The sequence below is a fragment of the Danio rerio genome, chromosome 7 (genome assembly GCF_052040795.2).
Source record: "Danio rerio strain M-AB ecotype USA chromosome 7, GRCz13ab, whole genome shotgun sequence".
Classification (NCBI taxonomy): Eukaryota; Metazoa; Chordata; class Actinopteri; order Cypriniformes; family Danionidae; genus Danio; species Danio rerio.
In genome coordinates, this window is record NC_141027.1 from 6,162,540 (window position 1) to 6,185,995 (window position 23,456).

General features: G+C 37.6%; 4 protein-coding genes and 1 long non-coding RNA gene across 5 annotated transcripts; 1 reads left to right on the forward strand and 4 right to left on the reverse strand.

The window, feature by feature from the left end:
* Positions 1 to 2,233: 2,233 nt before the first annotated feature.
* Positions 2,234 to 5,580, reverse strand: LOC147835886 (histone H2A-like). The gene has a single exon (XM_087260555.1). It carries the CDS (start codon positions 3,768 to 3,770, stop codon positions 3,384 to 3,386), a length of 387 nt encoding a protein of 128 aa, XP_087116681.1. The 5' UTR covers positions 3,771 to 5,580; the 3' UTR covers positions 2,234 to 3,383.
* Positions 2,234 to 5,580, reverse strand: si:ch73-368j24.10. The gene has a single exon (XM_087260566.1). It carries the CDS (start codon positions 5,566 to 5,568, stop codon positions 5,194 to 5,196), a length of 375 nt encoding a protein of 124 aa, XP_087116692.1. The 5' UTR covers positions 5,569 to 5,580; the 3' UTR covers positions 2,234 to 5,193.
* Positions 5,581 to 8,475: 2,895 nt separating this feature from the next.
* Positions 8,476 to 8,966, reverse strand: LOC137496133 (histone H3). The gene has a single exon (XM_087260541.1). It carries the CDS (start codon positions 8,925 to 8,927, stop codon positions 8,517 to 8,519), a length of 411 nt encoding a protein of 136 aa, XP_087116667.1. The 5' UTR covers positions 8,928 to 8,966; the 3' UTR covers positions 8,476 to 8,516.
* Positions 8,967 to 9,469: 503 nt separating this feature from the next.
* h2ax2 (H2A.X variant histone family member 2) lies at positions 9,470 to 10,063 on the reverse strand. Its single transcript, NM_001386371.1, is given in 1 exon segment — positions 9,470 to 10,063. A coding segment is annotated over 1 exon segment (384 nt). The 5' UTR covers positions 9,997 to 10,063; the 3' UTR covers positions 9,470 to 9,612.
* A 5,199-nt stretch (positions 10,064 to 15,262) lies between these two features.
* Positions 15,263 to 19,837, forward strand: LOC147835887 (uncharacterized). Its single transcript, XR_015495342.1, has 3 exons — positions 15,263 to 15,318; positions 17,803 to 17,841; positions 19,762 to 19,837. It is a non-coding gene; the product is annotated as an uncharacterized LOC147835887 (long non-coding RNA).
* The last annotated feature ends 3,619 nt before the right edge of the window (positions 19,838 to 23,456 follow it).

The following is a 23,456-nucleotide window of genomic DNA, read 5'->3' on the forward strand; positions in this document are numbered from 1 at the left end:
GTTCACACAGCAAGAACACCATTCAACATTAATTTATGTAACATTACATTTAATTTCCATAAACCTTAAAGAAAATGACAGTGTAATGGGGTGTGGTATGGACAATGTGTATTTTAACCAGTGTAAACCAATGACTGTAATAAACCTTTAAACAGGGTAGTTTGTGAAGTTAAAAATATATAGTTTTTATTTTGGAGTATGTAAAATTAGACCATCGAGGTAAGATGGACTGCCAAAACCAAATGGGATATTGTTTGTAACATTCTTACACATATATTTTTTATTTATTTATTTATTTATTTTTTTTTATTTAATTTTTTTTTTTTGCTTTTTGTGCCATAACAAAGAAAACCCTCCTGCACATTCCGATCTCAACAACATTTTAAACAACTTTAGGAATAGAAAATTTTTAATTAAAAAAGTGCAAAATTAACAAAAATTTAATATTTTTCCTCTTTATTAAAATTTTGTTAAATGTTTCCCCCAAACATATACAAAGTGGGTGTACTCCTTTCTGGATTGCGACCTACTTTTTTGTTAGATCAGTTCCAGTTTTGGCTTTGGTATTTGCTACTGTATGATTCTGGTGTTGACTGTAAAGCATCATGTAGAAACGTCATTCAAAAGAGATCTTTAGAGATTTTTTAAATATTATTTTTGCTGAGCACTAGGGGCGGTACTGTGGTGCAGTGGGTAGCATGATCGCCTCACAGCAAGAAGGTCGCTGGTTCTAACCTTGGCTGGATCAGCTGGCATTTCTGTGTAGAGTTTGCATGTACTCCCCGTGTTGGCGTAGGTTTCCTCCGGGTGCTCGGGTTTTCCCCAAAAGTCCAAAGACCTGGTTTATGTGAATTGGGTAAGCTAAATTGTGCGTAGTGTATGTGTGTGAATGAGTATAGATGTTTCCCAAGACGGAAGGGCATCCGCAGCGTATGTACAACATATGGCGGTTTATTCTGCTGTGGTAACCCCAGATTAATAAAAGGACTAAGCCGAAAAAAAAAAAAAAAAATTAATGAATGCTGAGCACTGTATGTCCAATAATGTTTAATCTGAACTGTGTGCTACTCTTTGAGTTTGAGTGAAGGGTAATGAGTGTATGACTAAAAATCAAGGTGTGAAGAAAATAAGGAAGTGTGTGAGAGACCAAACAGAGTTAAATTGAAAAGAAAATTACTGAATTATTGATTAGCCCTACATTAGAATCTTTGATTTCATACATCTTCACATTCAAATGTGATGCAGAACCATTAAATCACATCCCTTACCACTCTGTCTTAATAAAAAATGTGACATGGTGGTATGTGACAGGGTGGTAAAGAGCATCCAAAATTGCCGGAAATCTTCAGGTTCTTCACCTAGCATACATTCATTGAATCTCAAATTTACTCTTCTTTGCTTTATATATGTAAAAATAATAATAATAAATTTACCCTATCTATTTTGCATGACAGAGTGGTTGGGTTGAGCTTGACTGACCCTGTCTAACAAGATGCCATTTAAAGCAAAAGTACATTATTTATAGATGAAACAAGTTAGTGTGACGGGGTGCCAAGTCAAACTGAGGGACTCACAAAAATCATGAAATATTCACAAAAATATATAAATTTTATAAAATAAATATATCTTATGGAAATAGAAACAAACATATAAACATCAAAACAATAAAAATTTGGGAGGAAAAGAAAGTTTTATTTGGTGATATTTTAGTCAGCAGGGACATGTGAAGTTTGTTGTGTAATTATAAAGTATTAAAAAAAGAATATTACTCTTTAATAATAATAATTTTTAATATATCCTGCTGGCAAAAACTCTTGAATTAATTACTTCACGCTTCGGAAACACATTTTAGAACATTTTTTTGCTTCATGCAGCTCATTAAATGTTTGGGACACAAATGGCACCCGTTTCATTGAATGACCCAGTTATTGGCAATGGACCCTTTTCTAAATACTGACGTGTTTAACAATCATCAGCATCTTCATTCATTTTCTTTTCAGCTTAGTCCCTTTATTAATCAGGGGTCACCACAGCGGAATGAACTGCCAATTTATCCAGCATGTTTTATATCCAGCATGTGGATTGTTTGTGATTGGATGAGTGTCAGCCCAAATGGGTTTACATAGGAAAATTTAAATGGGTTTACTATCATTTAAGAACTATGTAGGGATAGTTTATAGTTTAACCCAATGAATGACCAGTCTGGTAGATGAAGAAGAGCCGGAGTCAGGGATTAAAAAAAAATAAATCAAGTTTACTGAAGATAGTTTGCAGTTTCATTCGCAGAAGCCAGCTTCAACACTCGCAATGAGTTCCTAGGCCGCTCTGCTTACAGTTTCAACAATCAAACAATTATACTCTTTACACAAGTCCAGAAAGGGTGGGATCCAGGTAAACAGTTCTCATTGGTTACAACAGAAATAGACAATTCTAAATACATGCATCAAAGAAACATAGTATCTACGTCCAGATATGGATGGCCTTAATGTGTGCGTCAAAGAAAGCATTGTATCTGTCTCCAGATATGGATGGCGACCTGATGCCCTTCTTTTCCTCTGTATTGGACCTCCAGTCATAGGAAAAGATGGGGAGAGTGAGAGAGCGATCTCCATGACCTATGACCTGGTTTGTGTGTCTCCTGAAAACAAAGTTAAAATAGACAGGCAAAAAGAGAAACAAGGACACAGAACATTCTTGCAGTAAGCAGTTTTAACTTATTCATTAGTTAAAATCAATTCACAGTTAAATACTGAGAAACAGGATGATGAAAAGGATAAACGTTGGTCCATGATGAGACGGATTGGAAAGCAGAAATCCGAATCCTTCAACTACAAGACAAGATTTCAGTTAATCTGATACTTTGAGGCCTAAATCTTAATTTTGAAATAAGACTTTAAGACTCCAATGTTTTGAACATTTATTGCACAATACATTGTTTCAAAGTCTTTAAAACCCAGGAATTTCACATGCTGGTGAATAGTTTTGCTTTTGTTTGTCGTTTCATCTGAAATGTTCGATTACGTTTGTATGTTTACTAATTCTGAAGTTGTAAACATTGTATCAGTTGAAACTGAACTTAATTGGTATTCTAATTGTATTTTAAAACACTAGTCTCAACTTTTACCAGAATTAGGAGAAGTGGAATAGTTCTGGACATGTCAATTTACGACCCCGCAGCCACCCTGTAGTTTCAAATACACATGGATGTTATGAAAGGAACCGTATAAATTGGAGAGAAAAAAAAATGACAACAGATCACCGGAAGTTTATCAATGTAGGAACGCATAAAACTTATGTTAATAATGTTGATTAAATTGCTTTTTATAGAGTAAGTGTGTGGCTCTTAAAAGAACCTTTTGAGTTATTGAAAAATCCGAACTTAATTATTTGCCTTTGGCGGCCTTCTCGGTCTTCTTGGGCAGCAGCACGGCCTGGATGTTGGGCAGCACACCACCCTGAGCGATGGTTACTCCGCCCAAAAGCTTGTTCAGCTCCTCGTCATTGCGCACCGCCAGCTGAAGGTGTCTGGGGATGATACGGGTCTTCTTGTTGTCCCGAGCGGCGTTTCCAGCCAACTCCAGGATCTCAGCGGTCAGATACTCGAGCACAGCGGCCAGATACACTGGAGCTCCAGCACCGACGCGTTGAGCGTAGTTGCCTTTGCGAAGAAGTCTGTGAACACGGCCGACTGGGAATTGCAGACCAGCCCTTGAGGAGCGAGTCTTGGCCTTAGCGCGGGCTTTTCCTCCGGTCTTGCCTCTTCCACTCATGTTTGTTCAATTAGTTCTCAAGAGTCGATGAATATGTGTATCAGACGCGACAATCAGCTTTTAAAGCTAACGTACCTCTCGCCTATTGGTCAGAATCTGTCTCAGTTGAAAACCAATCACTGCACTTCCCTCCAAATCTCGCGCCCTTTTTGGAATTTTTTTTCTGCTTTTGTTTTGTAATATATAGACATTTATATAGACATATGGACACATCTCTTAGCATCATAAAGGCTGCATCCAGATGCTATTTATTTTTTTGGCGTTGTTTTGTAATATCTAGATGTTTAAAAATATATAGGTTAGAATAAATGTATAGGCTTTACTCATTATGCAAAATATAAATAAAATTATTCTTAAATCTGCAGTTATAAGCCTATGGCAAGATGACTGGAATAGAGTCAAAAGGAGGACGTTTATTCAACATCATCATTATTGATATAACTATTGGCTCTGTATACTCCAGTCCTAATTGTTCCCCGTACATTATAATGAAATGTGAACCAGATTGATGGAGTCATTGTGAAAGAACAGAAACCATTAAGCATGTTCTAATACACTGAAGCATGTAGAAGAGAGAAATCAGCTTGTTGGAAAACTAGAAGAGATCTCTCAAAGATGTATTTCACAATACAGAGAAACAGTCAAAGGTGTGTGATTTTCGTTTGAATTTGAGGAATACGGGATATGATTTTTTTTTTAAATATGTATAAATTTTAACTTAACTGATTTGCGTTGGGAATGAATTGTGTGGAACCCTGCTTTCTACTATTGATTGGGATAATATTTTGGGAAAGTGTATCTGCGAAAAACAAAATTACCTAAAAATATCATAAATAAAATCAATTTAAGCTGACGAAAACAATATAACAAAAATAAATCAAATTAACGGCGTTTTACGCTTTTTGGTTGAGTCTGACAGTATTGGGCTACATAAATTTAACAATCAATGCAAAAAAAACAAACACTATACAAAGTCTATACAAGTCTTGATAGTACAAATAATTATGTAGAGCAATAAAAAAAGTAGTAAAAGTTGTGATTTTGATGAACGCTGAAGACTTGTAATCATTGATTTGCTGTGGAAAAATTAACAATGCTTTTTATTTCTTTATATATATATATATATATATATATATATATATATATATATATATTTATTTATTTATTTATTTATTTTTTGTCAACTGTCATAAACAAATTTTAGTTTGGCTAGTAACTTATGCAGATATTCTAACGTTAAAAATGTACTTCGACCAGCCTTGGCAGCCCATAGTTTCCTTTGAATAAATCATTATAGTGAGATGTATAGCAACTAACATTGCAACAAACTAAATCAAAATCTTGAAAAATGAAAGCTCTCTGTATAAGAAAGTGTGGGTGGCTCTTAAAAGAGCCTTTGGATCATAGTAGTTGACTCCGCGCTTTACTTGGAGCTGGTGTACTTAGTCACGGCCTTTGTGCCTTCAGACACAGCGTGTTTGGCCAGTTCTCCAGGCAGCAGCAGACGCACGGCGGTCTGTATCTCTCTCGAAGTGATGGTGGAACGCTTGTTGTAGTGAGCGAGACGGGAGGCTTCACCGGCGATACGTTCGAAGATATCGTTGACAAACGAGTTCATGATTCCCATCGCTTTTGAAGAGATTCCAGTGTCAGGATGGACCTGCTTCAACACTTTGTACACGTAGATTGCATAGCTCTCCTTCCTGGTCCTCTTGCGTTTCTTTCCTCCTTTGCCGGCGGTTTTGGTCACCGCCTTCTTGGAGCCTTTCTTGGGAGCAGTCTTTGCTGGTTCAGGCATGATGCTTATAGTACTCAATGAATGGAATGCTCGGACTTTTATGCACCAGGTATGCTAATTTAAAATAACTAAAACTGCGGTCCGTGATTGGTTTATTCACCGCTCTACCCATGGAATGACTTGGTTGGTCAGGTCAAGCAATCGATGACATGTAGGAGAGCAAATCAGAGGCTTTAAAACGTTGACTCCGCCCACGCGCTTGTGTTTGAGGTCATTTACCATAACTACACAACAGTTTCTTGGTTTACTTTTACCAACAGCAGCGACAACGATTCTCAACAAAACTTTCTGTAGTGCATATTTATACATTTTGATAACGTTTGTTCTATAATCTAAGAAACCAAGCTCAGAGTTTATAATAATCCGAACCACTTCTTTGCTAAATAGTCCGTGATTTCAAGCGCCAGTCACTTCATCGTTTTACTTTTGGTAATATTTTTCCCCGATGTAAGTTTATTATTGAAGCTATACTGTTAAGGACAGTTGAAACCAGGGGCGTTGCGAGGGGGGCTTTGGGGGCTTAAGCCCCTGATGGATTGTCAAAAGCCCCTGATCTTTTGGAATATGTTGCACTTAAATAAAAATAGGTTGTATAACATTTATTTTGTTATCAAAGTTCTGACAATTAACACGTGTATATCACGCGTATTCTACCTAAAGCAGCGTTTGTGTCGGGTATTTAAAAAGTAATCTATTCAGCAGTACCTGTTTCTACCGGCAGGTGGGAGTGGCTCTGTTGTCACTTGGTTTAAAAATATTCCGCCACTGCACATCATTCATTATTTTGAGCAGCCGAAGCTGATGAGGTAATAATATAACTGTTTCGCAAAACTGAATAGTTCTAGCTAAGTTACAGATGAAGCTTAATATTTGTTTTTATAGCAGAAAATGTGTGTAGTTTTGGTGAAATAACATAACTGTAGGTAATCAATAAAATGTGCTGCACATTAATGTAAATACATGCGAATTAATCAGAAAAATGTAAACTGTACTTGCTTTCTAGACATGATATATATATATATATATATATATATATATATATATATATATATATATATATATATATATATATATATATATATATATATATATATTTATCTAGATATGATATAGCCAGTCACATCTGTTTCTGTAATAGTTAAATGACAGTGAGTTCATGTATCTAGCATATTATTTTATGGCTATATTCTACAGTAACATGCTTTGTCAGTTAGCAGCGGATTATAAATCGACTTTCTTATAAAAATACCTAATGCCCCCGGGCCCCCGTTTATTTTTTTTAACACATTTCTAAACATAATAGTTTTAATAACTCATCTCTAATAACTGATTTATTTTCTCTTTGCCATGATGACAGTAAGTAATACTTGACTAGACATTTTTAAAGAAACTTCTATACAGCTTAAAGTGACATTTAAAGGCAGGTTAGGGTAATTTGGCAAGTCATTGTATAACGATAGTTTTTATGCAGACTATCGGAAAAAATATAGCTTAAAGGGGCTAATTTTTTTGACCCTTAAATGGTTTTTAAAAAAATGTAAAACTGCTTTTATTCTAGCCTAAATAAAACAAATAAGACTTTCTCCAGAAGAAAAAGTATTATCAGACATACTGTGAAAATGTCCTTGCTCTGTTAAACATAATTTTGAAAATATTTAAAAAAGGAAAAAAAATTAAAAGGGGGGCAAATAATTCTGACTTCATCTACATTTATTGTCACAGTCGTGTAAATGATCAGTTTAAGCCTTTTTTATGTTTATTCAGATCTTATTTTCATTCAACTCTAGCAATAGCTGGATTCCTTCATCCATAATATTAGGGTTTTCCTGGAATATTCTACAACTTTTGTGAGGCATATATGGAATTTCTGCTCAAGTGTGAATGAAACAGGCAATACATGCATTCAAAATGCTACAATGCCCACATCAACCTATTTTGAGGAAAACTAAAAACCTCCCTCTAAAGAAATTTGAAGTAAACACATTTCTAGCATTTAAATCTTTATTTTTTTTGTACTATTTTTGATACAATTGTTTTTTAAAAAAAGCCCATTGAATATCAATATTTTGCGAGGTATTGAATTTAGAAATTCCAGTATCTTGACAACACTACACCTCAGTTAATCACTCTGTCCAAATAAACATGTGTGTTGCTTTGTATCACATTGGATAACAACTTGGTCTATAAAATAAATCATATTTTCAGATTCGAAGACATGCAGAAATTTTGATTTTCAAAAAACAAACAGAAACTACAAATCAGGAGAGGAGATAGGAGGCTCAAGGGGAATAATATGGCTCATAACAGAATAGTAAATAAGTGGGTAATTTATCAATTTTTTTCTTTTTTAGTGTTACAAGTCACAAAGCTTCACAATTTATTGTTATAGACTGTCAACTCAAAAACCCTTTATTTATCATTAAACCATCTTTAATCCTATTATTAAGATGAGTAGATCAACTTATGAAAGTGGGTTTTTTTTGTTTGTGTGTGTGTGTATGTGTGGGGGGGGGGGGGGGGGGGGGGGGGTCTTTGGGGCCCTTATCCCTTTCGACCCTAGCAACGCCCCTGGTTGAAACCGAATTTAGTTTGTATTCGAACTAACTTCCTCGCTGTTGTCGCCACTGGCTTGTATGGTATGAGTTTTGTAGAACTGCGCATCGATAAATTGTTCTTCAGTGTTGATTCTCAGTAGTGTTTAAACCACACAAAACTGAGCTAAACCGAAAACTGAATTGACACGGTTTCAATGCAGTATGATCTTTCATGTGAGGCTGTTTAAATTTTACAATTTATTAATGCTATACAAATAACGGTGAATTAATCTGACGTCTTCATTTAGACTTTCTTCAAGTTAAATAGCTAGGCCAAAGTTTCTTAGAAATTATCTTTTAAAGAGATAGATGGGTGGCTCTTAAAAGAGCCTTTGAGTTTAGTGGTGCAGCAGTTTAAGCGCGCTCTCCGCGGATTCGGCGGGCCAGCTGGATGTCTTTGGGCATGATGGTGACTCTCTTGGCGTGGATGGCGCACAGATTTGTGTCCTCAAACAGACCCACCAGATAAGCCTCGCTGGCCTCCTGCAGGGCCATGACAGCAGAACTCTGGAAACGCAGATCAGTCTTGAAATCTTGGGCGATTTCTCTCACCAGACGCTGGAAAGGTAGTTTGCGGATCAGCAACTCAGTGGACTTCTGATAACGACGGATCTCTCTCAGAGCCACAGTTCCGGGTCTGTAACGGTGAGGCTTCTTGACGCCGCCGGTGGCCGGTGCGCTTTTACGTGCAGCTTTAGTAGCGAGCTGCTTCCTCGGAGCCTTTCCTCCGGTAGATTTACGGGCGGTTTGTTTGGTTCTTGCCATTGCTGCTACTTGTAGACAGTTCCAATTCTGTGAACGAATGAAACTTATTGTAAACGTTGCCACGTATTTAAAGCAGGGCTGCCACGAGCTCATTGGACTGCGTGAATTCAAACGATTTGATTGGTTATTGTCTGCTTTAGCTCTACGACAGTTGACCAATGACTGTACGCCTTTGCTTTTTGAACCCGGGAGTCCGTTTGAAAGCTCCCGCCTAAATACACATACAATATTTTAGCCTATTTATCATAAACGCCCTAAATATTTGTCATATGATCTCTCACTCATCATTAGATTGCGTTGGGCTTCTTTTCAAATTATGTACAGGGCGACTGAATTAAAGCATTACTTTTAAACTTATTAGCTTTATTATTTAATATTGTTTTGGATGTTTTAAATCCATTTAACATGTGAAGCAGTTTGATCAGCTGAAGGCTGTTGTAAATGTGCTTTAAAACTATCTAGGACAGGGGTATTCAGAGCTTTATTAAAATACGCTTATATTACAAAAGAGTAGTTCTTTAATATGTGTGGTATTAAACGTCTTACAAGTTTATTTGTACAAAACTTTAGTTGGATTTATGTTACAATCAATTACAAGCTCAACCTAACAGAAGTAGATCACTCTTTTAAGGGGGAAATGAGTGGCTCTTAAAAGAGCCTTTGGTTTTGAAAAGATTTTCACCGTTTACTTCTTGGCTGCTTTCTCGGTTTTCTTGGGCAACAACACAGCCTGGATGTTGGGCAGCACACCGCCCTGAGCGATGGTCACTCCACCAAGAAGCTTGTTCAGCTCCTCATCATTGCGCACTGCCAGCTGAAGGTGTCTGGGGATGATACGGGTCTTCTTGTTGTCACGAGCGGCGTTTCCAGCCAACTCCAGGATCTCAGCGGTCAAATACTCGAGCACAGCGGCCAGATACACTGGAGCTCCAGCACCGACGCGTTCTGCATAATTGCCTTTGCGAAGAAGTCTATGAACACGGCCGACTGGGAATTGCAGACCAGCCCTGGAGGAGCGAGTCTTGGCCTTAGCGCGGGCTTTTCCTCCGGTTTTACCTCTTCCGCTCATTTTGTTTGATATACAGTCTCTCTGCAACGCAAAGTAACAATGGCTCGAGTCTTTGTGATGTGCGTTTTAAAAGAAAGCATGCGAGGGTTCTATTGGCTGAAGGCTGAATATGTTACAAACCAATCAGCGACGTTCGCTTCGAACTGTAAGCCACACCTCTTTCCGTTGCAGACAGCCGTTAAAGGGACAGTTCACACACAAATGTAAATTCTGTCATTATTTAACTCGGTTGTTTTAAATTTGTTTGCGATTCTTTTTTTCTGTTGAACACGCAAAAAATATTGTTTTATAACATTTAATATAGTGCTAATAGATGCAATATTAAGCCTATTTTTATCACATTTAAATACAGTATTGGGTGAAAAAAAGCTTTTCCCAACTTCAGGTTAGTGATGGAAGTTCGGATCATTTTACTGACTCGGATCTTTGAGTCTCGTTCATTAAGATGAACGAATCTTTTTTCGAGTCATTTCGTTCATTTGGTTCAATTTGCCAAAATATTATTAAATTGTTACAAATTGCTTCCAAACACATCTACAACTAGCCCAAAAGGTTGATTGCACGACAAATATGTCATCAATAGAATATAAGAAGGAGAAAATGATAATTCAATGTTTACCTGCTCTTTTGTCTATGAAGGTATTGTTGTCTCCTTGCTCAGCTCACCTCTTCATGTCTTCAAATGTCAGTGGTTCGTTCACGTTACACTGACAGTCACATATAATCTTAATCAATGCAGTCTAAGCCAATAGGAGCCATGATCGTTCGTTCATCACATGACAGAATGACTCAAACCCGAGGACTCGAGAGATGAACGGTTCAATTCTTTTTCCGGCTCTAAACACGTACGATTGGCCCGTGAGGAACGAATTACTCAGACCCGATAGAGGACTCGAGAGATGAACGGATTAATTCTTTTTCCGGCTCTAAACACATATGATTGGCTTCTGCCATTGTGATGACTTGAAATTAACGATACTACCTGCACAAATGTGCTCACGCGCGGATGAACGAATCAGAGGACTCGAATAAGGACTCAAAATGAACGGATCGTTCATGAACGACCCATCACTACTTCAGGTTGTTTTAAATAAACTACTTCACAAAATGATTATAGTTTTCAAAGCTTTTGTGAAACTCCACACAGCCATGGAGCGTAAGAAGTAACATTGAATGCAATAAATTTTGTTCAAACCATGCTTTTGTATTATTTGATGTAAAGGTGTTTTAAAGTAAAATAATCACATCAGGAATGTCGAACTCCCGAATGTCAAACTTCCTGGAGGGCCGCAGCCCTGCATAGTTTAGTTCCAACCCTGCTTAAAGGGCCATGAAACTCTCCGTTTCAGCATGTTGTTTTCACACCTCTACTTTGGAAAAAGTCAGGAAAGTGGTTGTGTCCAGCTCTGTTTGGGGGGTTGTCAGAAGAGGGAAGGTCCATTAAAATGGGAGGGTCGGTTTGGGCACACGCTGATTTTCACAGAGGCAAAACAAACACACAGATGCAAGGCAGAAAGACAGTGACTGCCCTAGTAGCAAAGAATTCTGGTCCAGATTTGGCATAAAGCTGGCACAGCAGGCATTCATCCGGCACTGGCATACAGCATGTGGGCCAAACATGGCCCGGGTTTGGCAGAGGTGGCACCGTCTTTAAGGCGGCACACAAGATTTGGGCCAGATGAAAAAAGTAGTATTTGGCCCAGATTTAAAAATGTGATAAGTGGGCCATTTGAGTTTGGCCAGTTTTGACCCACATTTAAAATACACTAAAATCCTTTTTGAGTAAAGAAAAAAAAAATCTACCAATCAGGTCACTTTGAGAAAAAGCGTGCCCATAGTGTGCCTAAATCGAATCACTCCATGGATTTATCAATTTCATTGCAATCGTGACACACCAACCTATCTGGCCCAGTTCAGGCCCAGTTATAAGTTATTAACTTGGCTGAGACTTGGCCCAGATATGGTCCATGTTTGGCCCTTGTCTGGAAGCCAGATTTGGTCCAGTCATGTACCGTAATTCACTGCGGCATGTGGACCAAGCAAAACCTGATTGTGTGGGCCAGAGCTGGGCCAGAGAAATTTTGCTATGTGGGTGTGTTTACATGGACATCAGTAATCAAATTATTTGACAAATTATTAAATGGTGGACTTTAACTGCAGTTTGGCTCTTTCATTCAGGAATATCATTCATGCCCCTCGTGACAAACGAGATATTTGATTTGAGGAGCTGCTGGAAGCATGTATTTTTTCATGCAATGTTTGATATCGCACGGCAAATGAGAGAAAAAAACTCGGTAACATTCAGTAGCGTCAGAAAGCTGTGTGTTATTCCTATCACAAAATGCAACAAAAATCAACGATAATAGTTTGATTGCAGTGTTTAACGTTACATGTTTACACTCGGAGAGCAGCATTTACAGCAGATCTTTCAGTCCATAATATTGTAGTGATATTAACGTACTGTAAACTTAGTAACTTAGAAATAATTTACCACCATAATATTGTGTTTTCCATAATAACCACACTGATGCATCAATCAACCAGTTTAGGCTGCTTTTAGCTGTTTTTTTAATCAGGACAGGGCGTTTCACACATTCTCAGCCTGTTGTTACGCCTTTTTTTGGTGGTTTTATTTACTGATCAGGTTAATAGATAGCATTTTTGCACTCACTTGCTCATTGTGTTATTCTGAGATATAGTCAGAATAGTGTTATTCTGAGAATGTTAAGGCATCACTGTGTTAATCTCCTCATTAAAACATGCTCTCACAGCGTTTATGTATTTAGCTGACACTTATTTTCTAAGGCGAGAAAAGCAGTGAGGGCTACTACCTGCGAAAGTGTCAGGCCTGTTTCCCACACCATGAAGCAGAACCTTATGTCCTCAGTTCAGTAGCGCTTTAAAATATACACAATAACTGGTGCGTGATATTGTCTGTATTCATTTGCACATTGTAATTATTCAACAAATTCATAAATATTATTGTCTTCTGTTCGTTATTATTCAATTCAATTCAGCTTTATTTGTATAGCGCTTTTACAATGTAGATTGTGTCAAAGCAGCTTCACATAAATGGTCATAGTAACTGGAACAGTGTGGTTCAGTTTTTAGTGTTTAAGTTCAGTTCAGTTTAGCTCAGTTCAGTGTGATTTAATCATTACAATAATTACAATAATCATTATTATTGAATTGTTGTTTTTTTTTTGTTTTTTTTTGCATTGTTGTACTGTACCACTATTACCGAAATACAGTTTTCTGTTTTGCATAGACATGAGGTATTCTTCTGCAATTAGACATTCAAACTATATGTTTTTCTCTGAGTTTACATACAGTATACAGGTATTTGCAAAGCGCTTTGCTGTTCTCCCAATGAAAAACGAGCCATCCTTCAGGACTAGGCAGGGACATTTTGTTTAATTTGTGGCAAAAAAATGAAAGCGTACAGCCTTATTCAAAGTTATTTATTTGCTTCGATCATTGTGTTTTGCTGTGAAAATACCAAAAAAAAAAAAATCTTGCAGAATTTTCCTTTTTTTAGCAGTGGGATTTTTGCGACCGAAGTTAAAAAGTTAACTTCAGCATGTCTGTAGTTCAGTGTGATATTTTGTTGTTTTAGGTGGCTGCCTCTTTAAAGTGTTCCTATTTTACCCCTTTTACAATATGTATAAAAAGTCTTTGGTGTCTCAAGAATGTGTCTGTAAAGTTTCCACTCAAATACCCATCAGATTATTTATTACACCCTGCTGAATATGGGAAGTTTCAGAAGCAAGATTTAACGCCCATAAACCGGCACTCCTTGTTGTGTGTTTGTACTTAAGCGTCCTCGTATAGTTGTACTGACATCGGCTGTGGTGTTTCCAGCGGTTATGAACTCCTAAGAATTTAACTGCCTTTATTACAAACATGCACTGTTTTAAAGACATATTAAACTTGTACATCTCATTCTTGAGCTACAGCTGATCACAGAGAGCTGAACAGATCTTTTAAGAACAGGATTTGCAAAGAAACTGGGATGTGGACATGTTTATACACGTTACTATGGCATACTACGATCAATCAATTCACTACGCAAGGAAAAAAACACTCCTACGGTACGTTGCGGTGGGATTCAAAATCACTGGAATAAAGATTCTATTTTAACATCAGGAAATTTTAAAAGAGACTCTGTTTTTATAACCCCAATATGACTGTGCACACACTATATCCACACACAGCTTCCAGAAGTTGATTTTGCAGGTGCCCTTTTTAAACATGTTCCCGTCTGTTCACTAGAACAGATCTTTTAATCTGTCTGGCCTGTATGGCCGAACTCTGAAGAGTATTTGTAGCACTTTATATGCTGAGATTATCATAACAGATATGTGTTAAATAAACAAACCTTTTCTGAATACCACGTATTCAGTAAGCACTATACATTCACCGGGCACTTTATTAGGTACACCTCAGTACTGAATTGGACCCCCTTTTGCCTTCAGAACTGCCTTAATCCTGACATAGATAATCTAGTGACAGTGACATAGATGAGCCTGTGCGGATTTTAGTTTCCTGTTCTTAGCTGACAGGACTGCTTCTGTAGCCCATCCACCTCAGGGTTGGACGTGTTGTGTGTTCAGATTTGCTCTTCGTAGACCTCAGTTGTAGCGAGTGCTTATTTGAGTTACTGTTGCCTTTCTGTCAGCTAGAACCAGTCTGGCCATTCTCCTCTGACCTCTCAGACCTCCCCATCAACAAGGCATTTCCGCCCACAGAACTGCCGCTCACTGGACATTATCTCTTTGTCGAACCATTCTCTGTAAACCCTAGAGATGGTTGTGCGTGAAAATCCCAGTAGATCAGCAGTTACTGAAATACCAACAACCATGCCATGTTCAAGGTCACTTAAATCACCTTCCTTCCCCTTTCTTGTGCTCGGTTTAAACTGCAGCAAATCATCTTGACCATGTCTACATGCCTTAATGCATTGAGTTGCTGCAGTTTAATTGACTGATTAGAAATGTGCGTTATCGAGCAGTTGGACAGATGTACCTAATAAAGTAGCCAGTGAATGTATAGGAAACACCATCTATTCAGAATTTAAAGTGCATTTATGGAGTGCATCAACATATTTATTAGTTAATTGTAGTTGTGATGATGCTGTTTAGCTGAGCACATGACATAACTTGTAATATTAATAATAATAATGCTAAAAAAGAAATGAAACAACTTTTTTATTAGACCCTCCCTTTTTCTTAAAGTATAAATGACTGCTCAATCAAGGAAGTATCTGCTTTTGGACATTTCTTTGAGGCAGTATGGGGCGGTGTGTGGCATCCCTCATTCTCTGTGAGTATCTGATTATTATTTAAATTACCATTTGTGTTTTGTCCAGATGTTTGAAGCTATTTATACAGAAATGACAAAAAAAAAAAACATAAATCTAAAGAGGGCAAACATGTAAACTGCCATCTATCTGTTCTCCAGAGTCTAGACAGTACAGGAAATAAAGCAAATACATAGTTATTTTATTTAAATTGTTGGCTAAAAACATATATTTTTGTAATGCAAAATGTAAGCATCAACCAGGTGTGCACTACCAAAAGTTTGGGATCATTGTTTCATTTATTTATTTATTTATTTATTTATTTATTTATTTATTTATTTATTTATTTATTTATTTATTTATTTTTTTATTTTTTTATTTATTTAAAATCAAACAATCAGTTAAAACTTTGTGAAAGATTATATAAAAATGTACATAACTTAATATCGTTCATGATCATCATAACTCAAGTCCTCAATTGAACTGAATTGAATTTTATTTGACATATTTTAGACAATCTGTACAAAAATACAAGTATCCCATACATTTTGAAATAAACACATTTGAGAATAAAATACAATAAAGCCCTGGGCTTGTTTACATTGCGGTTTTCGCTGTTATATAAAACAAAGTATGGCTTTAAAATACAGATGATGCATAAAGCAAACAGGGTCAATGTCTAATGATCATTCAGAAATCAACATAATGCTAAGTTACTGCACTGTCAATCATTATCGGTACACAATTATTTTTTTTTTCCTGCTTCACATTTTGTGCAAACCAGGATACTTTTTACTTTTAAAAGCTCAAAAAGAAAGTTCAAAGCATTATATTTATAGTATAAATATATTTTATCTTATTTCCACTCCTGAAGAAAAAAACAAAATCATGAATACTTAAGAAACAAAAGGTCATTGGTTTTGAATTCTCTTACTTTAAAATATTAAGCAGCCCAGCAGTTTTTAACACTTCAATTTTCAGAAGCAAGATTAAACGCCCATAAACCGGCACTCCTTGTTGTGTGTTTGAACTTAAGCGTCCTCGTATAGTTGTACTGACATCGGCTGTGGTGATTCCAGCGGTTATGAACTCCTAAGTATTTAACTGCCTTTATTACAAACATGCACTGTTTTAAAGACATATTAAACTTGTACATCTCATTCTTGAGCTACAGCTTATCACAGAGAGCTGAACAGATCTTTTAATCCCAGTTTCTTTGCAAATCCTGTTCTGTGGACATGTTTATACACGTTACTATGGCATACGGTCAATCAATTCACTAAGGAAAACCACACTGATGAAATGCTTGTGCATCAGATTATCTTATTGGAAATTATTTCCGAAGGGTCATGTGACGTTACAGACAATTTAAAGATGCTGAAAGTAAGAAAACTATGTGGACCTTGATATGATAAGTATACTTTCACTGATGAAAAGAAATACCGGAAGGTGTAGCATGAGCTTTCTTGGACACTAAAGTCTGAAGCTGCGGTTTACTGTATTTTTAATAAATTTGACTGTACAAAGTCTATTCAGAATAGCTTTACAATACTGCCATCTAGAGATTATACTAGGGCCTGATGAGTGAGATGTGCAGTTAGAGGAAGAAGCTTTGCTTCCTGATGTTGTGCAATGCAATACAATACTGCACGACTCTGCTTTCTTTACATTTTGTTGCTTGAGCAGAAACAGTGTTGGAAACAGCTGATCTTAAGCTGATCTGGTTGAAAGGTATTGTTTGTAAGTGTAAGCCCACACGGTAAAAGAGAAATGACTCTGACTGAACTCTCCGAATGTGTATCTGAATGGAGAAAACAATGCTACTGTGGACATGTTTAAAATTATTATCAAATAAAATCAACTTTGTCTCTTAAATATTAGTGCAACTTGAGTTTTAATTTCTTTCCAAAGGTAATTCCCAAAGAGATAGTTGACCTAAAAATGGAAATGACATGATTTATTCTCTGTCATGTGGTTTTAAACCTTTATAAGACTCTTCTTCTGTACACAAAGATATATATATATATATATATATATATATATATATATATATATATATATATATATATATATATATATATATATATATATATATATATTTAAATACATATACAACAAAAACAAACAAAAAAAACACCCAAAATGTTAATGTTTACATGTTCACATTGCGTCCTTAAAGTAACTTACACATTTAGATAACACATTTTTTTTTTTTTTTTTACGTGTGTGCATTTGGGTGGATTTTGGACAGCTTTTGAGCTGGAAAAAGTCAGCTATATCTGATAACACTGATGCTAAACATCTAACGATTCAGCTGCTCTTGCAGGTACAGATTCCCTTCTGAAGATGGCATTTAAAATGAATCGTTAAATAAAACAAACCTAAACCCAAATTGCCCAATTAGTTAGTAACAGTTTATATAATGTGTTTGATTATTGCATTCACATACTGTAATAAATGCATAATTTCTGTTTTTGTTTTTTTCTTCTTCTTCTTTTTATGTTTAGTCTTTATCCTGTGTTTCAGCCAGTCTGGATGCACTCAAGGTAAGTGATGCCTTCATATCTCACAAACACTGAGCAACAAGCCTACAGACACTGAGAGAAATCATGTACTGAATGTGTCTGCTGGCTTTGGTTTCTGTCTGTAAATGCAGTGTGAATAATGACAACACACTCAACAACCACACATGATTGTTAATCAATCATATTTATGTGTATGTTTTCAGAAAAAGTAGTGGTAAAGGTAAGTCCAGATCAGAGTGTGTAAGAGACAGTCACTCACATGTGACATACAGACAGGAGGAAACATTCAGTGGTAATACAGCTGATATATGGAGCTTAAAATATGCCAAAACGATCTGAATTTGAATTGTGTTAATTTGAATTAGGCGACATGGTGTCTCAGTGCTTAGCACTGCCACCTCCCTGCAACAAGGGCTCGAGTACTGGCTGGGTCAGTTGGCATCTCTGTGTGGAGTATGCATGTCCTCCATGTGTTTGCGTGGGTTTCCTCTGGGTGCTTCGGTTCCCCCCACAAGTCGCTATATGCGCTATGGGTGAATTGGGTAAGCTAAATTGTCCGTAGTGTATGTGTGTGAACGAGAGTGTATTTAAAAAGACATGAGCAATTTAAACTGTTTGGAATCATTAAAAGTCCAAGTAGATGTCTAAAATCTTTACACGCATTGGCCCAGAGACTGTTTAAAGGTATGTCACTGATGAGATCACGAATGTTTACTGTATGATGGCCTTGAATACCCAGCAGGCACAAGACGTCAACATGACGTCAGATTGATGTTGTACCCCAACGCCGTGGGGACGTTGCAATTTGTTTGGAAATGAAAATCGGGCTGACTTCAGAAGTCAACATCAGGGCGATGTCAATGTCCAACTGTCCAACCTAAAATCAACCAAATATTAACGTCTTATGATGTTACAGCTTGAAGTTGTGTGGACGTTACCACTATGACGTCTGTCAAACGTTGGATTTTGATTGCCATACCTGATGAGTAAATGTCAGTATTTGACTTCAACATGGCGTTGGTTTGAAATTTTCACCTATGTCCAAACATAGTCACAAAACTGTGCTACAGACTGTGCTACAGTCCAAAGACATGCATTATAGGTGACTTGAATGAACTAAATTGACAGCGGTGTGTGAGTGTGAATATGAATGAGTGTGTATGGGTGTTGCTCAGTACTTTGTTGTGGCTGGAAGGGCATCCGCTGCGTAAAACATATGCCAGAATAGTTGGTGGTTCATTCCGCTGTGGCAACATCTGAAGTAGAGATTAAGCTGAAGTAAAATTAATGAATTTAGATATAGCAGTTTGGCTAAGATGTACTGATTTTGTCCAATGAATGCAAGTTATGCAACGCTATCGTTTACCCAATCTCCAACGGATCACTTTAGCACCAAATGCAAATAAGTGATTTCAATTATATTTTATTCTGGTTGATTTTTGTTTTTTGTGTGTGTTTTAGTTTTGAGCTTTATTTCAATTAACATGAACGTTTTAAAATTTTTGGTAAAGACACCCCTGGACTTGGATATCATCTACACCGGCCCAAACATGCAATCTAACAAATAGATTAATCCATATCTGTATATTGGCTACCGGTAATCACCAATACTGGTGAATAAATCAGCATAACAAAGTCATAACAGCGCTTCATGTAGCTTATTACTCCTAAAATTCTGGCAAACAGATTTATAGTCCACAGCGATGTATTGATCTGCAATGTGATGTGAACCAAAAGTCTTGAGAAGGTGTAATTATGTAGAAGGTCTTTTTTTAATAAGGTGTCAGCCTGCTGAATTCTGTAATGGCCAGAAGTCACAATATAGCAAAAGTAAAATCGATTCAAAGTAGATGAAATCTCAATAATCTGTCTATCATATACACAAAACACTTGTTACATTTGTTTTCCATTTGCACCATTTGATCTGAGCTGTCTTTTCAGATACACCCATGTCACCGACTCCACTATCAATGTTATACGAGCCTACAACAATGTTACACAACTCCACAAGAATGTTAGACAAACCCACAACAATGCACAGAATGTTGCATGAACCCACAATGTTGCAGGACTCCACAAGAATGTTAGACGAACCCACAACGTTGCAGGACTCCACAAGAATGTTGCATGAACCCACAACAATGTTACACGAACCCACAACAATGTTGCACAGCACCACAAGAATATTACACGAGCCCACAACAAAGTTACCCAACTCCACAACAATGTTACATGAGTCCACAACAATGTTAAACTACTCAACGACATATCCAGGTTTGCTGACATTAATTCAGATTCCATCAATTCTCATGTTTTTTACAGTTTATGACAGAAAATGTTAACTGTAATGCTCTGTAAACTTTACAAAATATATCTTTTAACAGCGGTTTGAATTTGTTTTTGTTTTTCGTAGGTTTTCCCGTGCCTTTAATGACTGTGACACCAGACAGTGCTGTATTTACTGGAGAGACAGTCAATCTGAAGTGTGTGATTGAGTCTGATCACAGTCACTGGACATATGAGTGGTATAAATACAGGGGATATAGTCACAAAGTGAAGTTACAGTCATCAGAACATCACACTGTAAACAGAGACACTCTCACTATCAGAGGAGCTGCTGAGTCTGATCAGGGTCAGTACCGGTGTAAAGTATTCAAATATGGAAGATCATCAAATTCAAGCTCTGTTAATCTCACAGTGAAAGGTAAATTGAATATTATAATCTTCATAAACTCTCCTAATGATCACACATTTCAGCAGAATGTGGTTTGTTCAGAATTAAGTGATGTCTCACTGATTACTGAATAAGTTGATTTATGGTTGTTTTATGTTTTAATTAAAATCTATGTTGTAATAATAAGCAATTAAAATGGTAAGAACTGTCATTGACACATGCCCTGCATGTTAATTTGGTGATAGTTTCCTTTTATTAGCTCAAAAATAAACTTCTATAAGAGAAATCTGGATTTTACTTAATATTCTAGGTAAATTTATGCATGTAATATAATACTAAAACCTTGATATGTATCCAGTATGTGTTTGTCTGAATAACACAGTTGAGAACCAGTTTGTAACTGTACTGTGGTGTTAGTAACTGTAAGGTCCGTGTTTCGGGTTGCCGATGCAGTCATCGTATACAATACCAAAGTTGGCAACCCGGGGTTGTTACAGACTGTACCAAAAAAGCTGAGGACCGGGGGCGTGGTGAAATGACAGGAGTTTTCTGTGAGAAATAAAATAGGAGGGGGTGGGGGTTGGTCTGAGATATGAGAGACTCCCAGGAAAAATGTGTTTGATAGTGTAACCTCGCCAGCCTTACACCACCAAACCCGCTTTAAGCTGGGATCGAACCGGCGACCTTCCGCATGGGAGTCTATTGCTCTAACAAGGAGGCTAAAGACCATGGCCTCTAATGCTGCGTTCACACCAGACCCGGAACACGTGGATAAATTGCGCTATTTGTGCATAAATAGCCACGTGAGCATTTGAGTTTACTCGCTTCATTCAAGCTTCAAATCCGCTTCATTCACGTGTCAAATTCACTTCAGAACAGACGCGGAGTCGCGTGATGGGCAGGGCTTCTGTCTGCCCCGTGACTCTAGCTTCATTGCTAAATGGCTAACATGGATTTTATGAAGAAAATAACAGTGTTTATGTGCTCTATGAAGGCTGTAAAACAGCGATGATACGTTTAGGGCCGTGTCTGAGTCCACTACATCCTTTCAGAGGTGCATCCAGCTCTGTGAGCTCATAAACTCCTCCAGAAACTGAACCTGGCTGATGGAGGCTTTCAGCGGTGCTTCTGACTGAGCCCAGCCCAGTTTGATGAACTTCTTGTCGGTGTCGCCTGGAGGACTTCCCCTGGGACACCCACAACAGGCGATACGTCACAATCTCACCCCCACAAGAGCAAGCTCTTGTTTGGTTAACACGCGAAATGCGTGTTAAGCGCGTCAAATTCGCAAATTGCTCAATTCGCGCTGTGCCATTCGCGCATATCGCACCATTCACACAATGGGTGTCATTCGCGCGTATCACGCCGCAGGATGTCTATTCGCGCATTTGCATTGACTTAACATGTAAATCACTCGCGCTTGACGCACGTTCCGCGTCTCGTGTGAACGCAGCATAATAACTGTCGCTAGAACACCTTTAGAGGTCAGAGCAGTAAGGATTGCCTGCACAGCACACACTAGCTAGCCTCCATTACGCTCACCCCCCTAAACCTCACTCCCATCCAGGTCACGGTACCAATGTAACCCCACTGGTCCTACCCCATTGAACCCACTCTGAGCTGGTATCGAACCGGCGACTTTCCGCATGGGAGTCTATTGCTCTAACAAGGAGGCCAAAGACCATGGCATCTGGTGACTGTCGCTAGAGCACCTTAAAGGTCAGAGGAGTGAGATTTACCTGCACAGCACTTACTAGCTGGCCTCCGTTATTCTAGCAGGTATGTCTATATGGCCCAGAATACAATGCGATCATGTCATCACAACAGTGTAGTTCGCAAGTGCTCAAGGATTTAGGGTTTCCATGTGAACCCGTTCAGATGCTCAGCAAGTAGTGGACACTTTTGTAGCTTATTCAATGATGTACATCTGAGGGAACAAGATGGAAGAAAGTTAGCGAGTGAAGGGCATAACAAATTGGACTGGAATGCAGCCTGTGTAGGCAAAGAGGCATATTGACTCATGTACTCACAAACTTTTCTAAAGGCACTTCCACTCAGGAGTACCGGACGATGTTTTAAAGTGCATTGCTCAAGTGAACAAGGGAACCTTACATAGGGTGCTTCTCAATATCCTTCCTTGCTCCTCTGTCCACCGTCCTATATGAACCAGAAACCAATAGGGTATATGCACACCTAGGGCCCTATCATACACCCGACGCAGTGGGGCGCAAGACGCGGCGCAATAGTCTTTTGGTAGTTTCAGCTTGGCGCAAGAGTCGTTTTGAGGCGTTGCGCTACGCTGTTTAAATAGCAAGTGCATTAGCGCTCATTTGTGCGCCCAAAGGCGTTCTGATCTAAACAGGAAGGCGTTCTGAAGCGGACCGCTAGCTCGTCGCTATTTTGAGAAACTATAATAGATCTTTCATTAGACCAAAACTAACCCGGTCTAAACTCCGGCGCAGAGTTGCGCCTCGCTTACGCACTGCTTAATACGCACAAGAGAGCAATAGGCAAATATCTTTACATATGAAAAAATTTTAATATTAAGGATATATATATATAGGATATAATAAGAATATATATAGGACATAAATATAAAGGATTAAAATATTACAAAACATATTATTTTCTAGCCTACATAAATATGAAAAATCACTGCTTTTATGTCTTCTTCATCTCGGGATGCTTTTTCAGTTCATTCATAACAATTTGCTTTTGTATAATGTTATTATTATTAGCAGTATTATTTATTATATCCATATTTATATTTGTTTTATTAAAAACAAGCTTAGATTTGCCCACCTGTCAGGTTTAAGACCATATGTGGCATGGCGGGTGTATTTGGAAATAACTCAGTATTTTGACCACACTTGGTCATTATTGTTTATTTATTCGTTTGCTAGAAATTAGAACTGAATTTAGAAATAGTTTTGAAACAAATCTTTGCGCTTAACAAACAAAA

Bases quoted from the DNA above. Each gene is read 5' to 3' on its own strand.
- LOC147835886 (XM_087260555.1), bottom strand. From the start codon at position 3,770: ATGAGTGGAAGAGGCAAGACCGGAGGAAAAGCCCGCGCTAAGGCCAAG.
- si:ch73-368j24.10 (XM_087260566.1), bottom strand. From the start codon at position 5,568: ATGCCTGAACCAGCAAAGACTGCTCCCAAGAAAGGCTCCAAGAAGGCG.
- LOC137496133 (XM_087260541.1), bottom strand. From the start codon at position 8,927: ATGGCAAGAACCAAACAAACCGCCCGTAAATCTACCGGAGGAAAGGCT.